The sequence below is a fragment of the Phaethon lepturus genome, unplaced genomic scaffold, assembly GCF_000687285.1.
Source record: "Phaethon lepturus isolate BGI_N335 unplaced genomic scaffold, ASM68728v1 scaffold20117, whole genome shotgun sequence".
Lineage (NCBI taxonomy): Eukaryota > Metazoa > Chordata > Aves > Phaethontiformes > Phaethontidae > Phaethon > Phaethon lepturus.
Window position 1 is genome coordinate 8216 of NW_010551385.1, and position 7047 is coordinate 15262.

The window sequence follows — 7047 nt, forward strand, 5'->3', positions numbered from 1 at the left end:
TCAAATTGGCACTACAAAGAAGAGTAAAGGTAGTTTCTGTGCCTTCCCTGAGAAATTCCATATGTTAACTTTTTAAAAATTTTTTAATTGCTTGAAGTCCAAATTTCATTGATTTAATCTCTGTCTTGGCAGTGAGATACTGTTCTTGTAAGCATTTTTTCCCAAGGTCACATCCTCAACTTTAATATTGGTTCAAACATACTTTGTTCAGAAAAGCTGAAAGTCCTAGTCCCTTGTTAATAGATTACTGTACTTGTTCATGCCATAATTGCACCGTTTGTAAAATGGGCGTAATGATATTACGCTCTTTTCAGAAAGCTCATGTGAAAAGTTATATAATACTGCTTTCTCTGTATAGAAGGGATTAGGTGACTTCAGTAACCTTTTATTATTTTGTCTTCGAATTGGTAGATAAATCTATTTTTCTGGTTTCAGTGTGAACTTGCTCTGGAAATGTCTGGGCTAGAGTTTAACTCTTGGCTGCAAGAAGTAGTGCTGATGTGTGTTATCCCCAAGGTTTGGAGTATTCTTATCGAGGTTTAGACCCGTCTTTAGTCTCTATGAATCTTAAACAATGACAATAAATTTTTTTTTATTTTGTTCCTGGCTAATTTCCAGGAAAGGATTGAAACCTTTCCTCTAAAGCAAGCACAAGAAATCATTGTTTAGTTTGGATTTTTTTCAGTAGTAACAAATCTGGGTGTAACGTAGAGATGTAATTCTAATCTAAATGCTGGACATTCCTTGGAAAAAGAAAATCACGTGATTTGATTAGATTTCTCACTTCTCTGCCCGTGCTCAGAGACCAGCAGCATGCTGGAGAGAGGCATTTCCCAGGAAGAGAGCGACTGATTCAACTGATTCATAGTAGCTCACTGCCTTCGCTCGCCATGGAAGCGTTCCAGCATCAGCTGCTCACTCTTACTGGGGGTCTGATCTGTTTCTGTACTCTGGTAAAATGCATCAGATTTATGAAATATATTTTCCCACATACCTGGAGTGCTTTGCCTCAGACTTTCTTTCGGTCGCTGGGAGAATGGGCAGGTAAAGGAAACTTCTTCCCCCTCTTCTTCTTCTTGTAACCGAGTGGTGGATTGTTACATTACTAATCAGGAGCGATTTTCCTTGCATTGCCTCACCCTGTCCCTTCAGAACAAAACACAATTTCCACTAGGTGTGGTTTGTTTAATTTCTTTTTGTCTTCTCCTTGTAACTTCGGGTTTATGAGCCTGAAGGTTATGCATACTTGCAGAGAATAGAAGTATAGTGAAACTAGTAACAGCTCACACACTTGGTGTGTAGATGTGAATTCTCTCCCCATTCCTACTTCTGATGTTTCTTCTCTACTGCAAATGCTTTAGTTTTAGTAGGATTGCCTATATCCTTAGTTTCCTGATATGTGAAGTAACTAGTTTATGTCTAGTATATGGTCTCCACTTTTCAAAGTTGCTCCAGTGTGTTTTTTCTGAATTGGTGACCTATCCTTAAGGTTAATGAGCCAAATCTACTCTAGCCTAAAAACTTCAAAGTCTGCAGCTTGTCAGTACTTTTAAAAAGATATTATGCATTCCCATAAAATAACGGAAATGTTTAATAAACACCACCTTCTTCCTACGGATCACTGATGTTTTTCTTAACTTTGTTAGATTATCAGTATGAAGCAAGAATGAACAGGTACTACAGTTTCTGAGTTCCTGGGCTACAGATGTCACTGATGGTGGCATCTTGTTAAGAAGTGACTGGAACAGTACACTTGTGCTTCATTCCTTTCCCCCACATTAGAGACTTGATGTGACTGGATTGAATATTTGTTTAATAAGCACATCTCATAGTGGATTAATAATAAATGAAATCCACCCCTGTGTGGAAGACCTGCCTGAATATCAGCTTCTGAAGCAACACATAGGTCTCCTTTTGATAGGAGGCAAGGACTTCCGTTCTGTGCATGAGGGAAGGAGAAGCATGTGGCACCTTCTGTGTAAAATCCTCGTTTACACTGAAGGTTAGGAGACTTCTTTCCTTTAGTAGACCTTTTATGCTCAGTCCTTTTTATAAACACAAACGCCTCTGGGCTTAGTAAAATTAATTCATAAGGCTTGGGTGATTTGCTGTATCATGTGGCACATGAGATCCTGAGAATCATGAAAATTAAAGTTGGCAGGTGGAAGCTTGTTTCCAATAGACTCTTTGCTTTTCACATGCAGGTCTGCTAGAAAGCTAAAGATCCACTGCCGCTTCACTGAGGTGTCTCTTTCTCTGTGAAATGAGGGAGTAGTTGCTCTTCTGTTGGCAACCAGAAGAAATCTAGCCATTCAAAATGACCTTGCTTCCATGGTATCTCTTGCAACTTAGAACCCACAGATTTTTGATATTGACTAATTTTCCATTTCGCTCTGAAAACTTACCAGGGTTGCCAACGCTTTGGAGCTTTCTTACTTTATTTCTTCTTTATTTCTGAGGTGATTAGGATTTTGCTTCTGTAGTTCCTCTTTGGTATTTGTTTGCATAACATTTAAAGTTCAGAGTGCTTTACAAATGCCCAAGCTTTTTTACTGTCCCAGTAACACTAAATCCAAAGGTAAACTGAGTAGAACCACTCTAAAGGAAGTGCCTTTTATAGATGGTAGTAAGTTTGCTGTGATGTTTTCCTTGCAGACAGATTTCTTGAGTGAGAAAGTGTTATATCAACTTCAGTCACCAAGCTGATTTAGTCCTTTTCTCCTACCATTCTGCCATCTGCAGTGAAAAACTTGCAAAGCAGAACTTGTAAAGATACGTATATGAGAGAAAGTTCTACCCCCTCTTAGGCAATTGACTTGTTGCTTGTTGTTGAAAATTAGAGTAATAATTACCTACTGCATCAGATAGGTTACTGTGAGGAGAAATTGGCTTTGAAGACAGAGAGTACTAAATGAAGTAATAAAAAGATGAAAAGGTTGCAAGGAAATAAATTTTTAAAAAGATTCTGTGGTTCCAGCAGAAGCATTTAGGTTGCAATGTTCAAGAAACACAGTTGATAAAGATTAAAGAATTCAAGAAAGAGCAAACTAAAGCAGAGCTCCAAATGTAATCCTTACTCTTTTTACTTCTCCAGTGGTCACAGGAGCAGGAGATGGGCTTGGAAAAGCATATTCCTTTGAGGTAAGGTAGATTACTTATCCTTAAGCTTATTTTAACAAAATGGCAATTGCTACCCTTTCATCAGTCTCTGCATGTTAATAAAATTATTCTAGAATTCAAAGACACTGTGGCAAATATGGTGGTAATCCTTCTCCCCTCTATGTGCAGAATAGCATTAATCAAGGTCTGAAAGGAAACTGCCGCTGCATTTCAGAGGAAAGTCAGTCATGCCACAGTGGTCTTGTCAGACTAAGGAAATAAAATCAGTAATCCTAAAGTTTCACATTGTCTGTCTGGGGTAGGAAGTCTCCTAAATTGTGCTTTTTTCCCCAGTTTTGCAGCTAATCTGCTTTTTGACTTTCAGGGGAGTGGTCCAGCATTAACATACAAGATGTAATGGTCTAGCCTTTACACTTGCAAACACGTTTTGAAAGATCTGACACAAAAAATAAAGGAGAAATCTGTATAAATTAATATAAACTACAAGTTACGGAAGGTATAAGGAAACCTAATGGTTTAATTAAGAATCAGTAGCTCTAGGAGGCTGCAGGAGGAGAGAGAGCACTGTGCTGTCCCTGTAGCTGCTGCTGTGCAGAGTCACCACACCAGTCCCTTTCTGTTTGCCCATGCTAATGGACACTGAAGGCAGTGTGGCCTTGCACTGTCTTGTACCAGCCTTGCTGCTGGTGATAGTGCCAGTAGGCACTATCAACAATAGTTGATATCAAGATATCAACAACAACCAGGACAGTAGGTTGTCCCTTTGGTGTCTTCATCCAAACCTGGCGCCCTTTCTAGACGCTGAACAGCAATGAAACACAAGCTTTTGTCTTCAGAGCTGAGGTTACCAGTGAAAGTTAGCTGCCTGTAATATGAAAGAGTTTAGATGTGATGCCTTCTGCTCATAAATATAAAATACATCTCACCGGAAAGGAAAATGAGGTGGCTTTTGAATTAATTTTTATAGGATTTTTAAACTAGTCTTTTTAAGTGTGTATGCGTTGTTTAAGCGCCTACCTCATGATTTTCATTGCTGGGAATGGCAATACAGTAACTACTTTTGAAAGTGCACTGAATGTAGGGAGCACAAGGACAAATACCAGGTATTATAGTTTAACATTTGGTATAGTTGCGTTCTATATATATATAGATCACTATCTCTGCCATGGGAGAGAAGGGAAAATGTTGCCGTCTGTCTACTTACGGAGTTGCTATAGTGATGAGCAAACAGGAAGGGTCCGATGAATACGTAGGTCAGGAGGGAATGTGGTGGGATCGAGACAGGGAGAGGAATTGTCAGAAATGCTTAAATATTTGTTTAACACCATGCCTCTGGGTGTAGTCACCTGTTTGTGCAGCTTGCTGAATAACTTAGTGTGTGAGCACCTGGTGATACTTCATCCATGTTGAAGGCTGCAGGAACCTGTAAAATGTCTAGATCAGAGCCCCTGTCATTGTTCTGCTTCCTTTGTGCTATATGGGTTATGCAAGACTAAATCCAGTTTAAAAGGCCAGCTGTAGCGTATGAATGGCTGCTTTACACCGTGAGAAAAAATAAAACAACTACTGTGTTTTTGGTTTTTTTAAACTTGGCTGGGACTGGCTGGATTTTGTGGAACATTTGCTCATTATTTTTGGCTTTTGTGGGATGACTGAGAGCCGTATTTATCCATGCTGAGATGTACCTTCCTCCCCAGGTGGTCCCTTTGATTGAAGCTGTGCTCAGCTACTGCTCTGTGGGGAAGATCCCAAGCCCACACCACATGAGCTCATAGCTTGGCATTTCATCTTGCTGGCTGAGGTCGAAGCACACACTTGTGTGTGGCTTGTGGATAAATAAATCTGACCCTGCTGTTTTAATATCTGTGTGCCTTTGGAGTTTCTGGCTCAGCACTGCTGTCTTGCTGGTCTGATGTCACGGTACAAAATTCTCTGATGTTCTTCTGGTGTAGGTTCCTCTGGTGTTATGGGCCGATGTGAAGGCACGCCTTTTTTGATGGGCACAGTGTCTTATTCTTCCAGAGTTTGAGCCCTGACACCAAGTGATGAATTTCTTTCTGACACCCTGAGCTGAAGAATGGGCTGATAATGATTCACAACTAATGTAAGGGCTCCACACTTGGTAGTATGTGGTACAGGAGACTAAAGAGAGTCGTTCTTGTGTTTCAGAAGGCTAGTGTGACACTGACACTCTGTTCAGTGTTTTGTCCCAGTAGGTGGTTCATCGGGTAAAACCCAGCAATCTGACGTCCAGGCAAAAATTACAGTGTTTACTGGTTCAGTACCCTTGTTTTAGAAGGCCTTGTTTCCAAGGCTAGATGTAGGTCTCTGCAAAGTCTGTTAAGCTCAAGAGCTGGCTGGGTCTGTGTGGAGAGCCTGGCAGCTGTGAGGTCTCAGAACACTACTTTGTTGATGCCAGGACACAGATTTTTCAGAGCAGATTATTGTCCCTTTGGTTTCCTGAGCATGTATTGAGAGGCAAGCACATACAGAACTTGAGCTTACCCTTTTCTGCATGAAAGTGCAGGCTTCCATGAAGGCTCTGTCTGTATTTCTAGCCCATCACAGTAATTTTGAAGGACTGGCCTTCTTAAGCGTAAAGATGCCGACCTTTTAACGAGCTGCTGTGATGTCAGGAGTACTAGGATTTTGGATCTAGTTCGCTATACTTATTTCAAAAGCCAGGTTTCTATTAGATTTGGTCCATTGGTTCTTGGGGTCATGGGGTTTAGACTCACCAGACTTATAATAAGGAACAAGAAGAAATCAGCTGTGAGCGTGCTACTAGGCTGTCACATCACTACTCAACTGTTAGTATTTCAGGTACTGATGCAGTCTTGTTTGTTCTGTTTTTCTGATGTAATAACTACAGATGTGCTTTAGCATCTGTTACTGACTTAGCGTCTCAAACATACTAGGTTTATGGACAAGGCCATGCCATACTTGGAGATTTATGGTTTAGCCTCTGCACACTTCTCATCTGATGTCAGGGCACAAGCAGGATGTTGGTGGCTCACTTGGTCACCATTTTTGTTACTCTTAATAGTTCATAACTCTCTTATAAGTTGGGCCAGTGCTTGTGTTTAATCACTGTTTTAGCAGACCATTTTGAGACAGGCACTGCATTCATTAATACAGCAGTTTCTCAAATCTTAAACCTTTGTTTCATTTCCTGAAATTGTGCATCATATTACCAGCAGTATAATACAAGCCAAATATGATCTGTGTTTCCCTGCTCCAGTTACGAACATATTCTAATTTTTCCACTTGGTCTTGGATTTATTCCTGGAAATACTGCTGTTGTACTTGCGTTGCACGGGTGCAGAGCTAGCAGAAAGACTGCAGAATCCTACTGTCATGTCCTCTCAGTCCTGGTCTGCTGGACCAAAAGGGGTTGAAAGATTTGAATCGTAGAGACCCAAGAGGTCTGAATTCCAGGCAAGCAAGAAAAGGAATGAAGTACTGAGGTCGTACCAGTACAATCCTGGAGCAGAGAGAATAATCTCTTTTGTAATAGGTAGAAAACTACAGTAGGCAGCTGCAGATTCCATGAAGCATTATAGGGATTTTAAATTATTACATCTAATGATCCATGTAGAGTATAACCAATTTGTCAGGGTAACTGTAATAGTTATAGGCATGGTTTGAATCTAAAACCTGTGTCTTGCCTTTCGTGAAGCTTTATTGTTTAAAAATTCACCTCCGACTGAGCTGCAAAAATATGCTAGAAAATGCAGAGTGACTTTTTACTAATTTAATGTAGGTTTAAACTTTTTAACCATGAGTTTGTGAGATTCCAGAGTGCAGATCCTGCCTGATCTTTCTTCATTGTTAGTCCCATTTCTAAATGTGAAGTTGTCACAATTCATTATGACTGGAGTCAGTAATAATGATCTTACATTTTGCCGACTGTAGATTTGCAGGATT

General features: G+C 40.2%; 1 protein-coding gene across 1 annotated transcript in view; it reads left to right on the plus strand.

Annotated features, from left to right (window-relative positions):
• Positions 1–890: 890 nt before the first annotated feature.
• The window catches only part of HSD17B3 (hydroxysteroid (17-beta) dehydrogenase 3), a gene marked incomplete at its 3' end in the record, with an annotated part of 22290 nt that continues 16133 nt past the window's right edge, over positions 891–7047 (plus strand). The window contains exons 1-2 of the mRNA XM_010290902.1: positions 891–1044; positions 3095–3141. Coding sequence (XP_010289204.1) covers positions 891–1044; positions 3095–3141 — 201 coding nt within the window. The remainder of the gene's footprint in view (positions 1045–3094; positions 3142–7047) is intronic.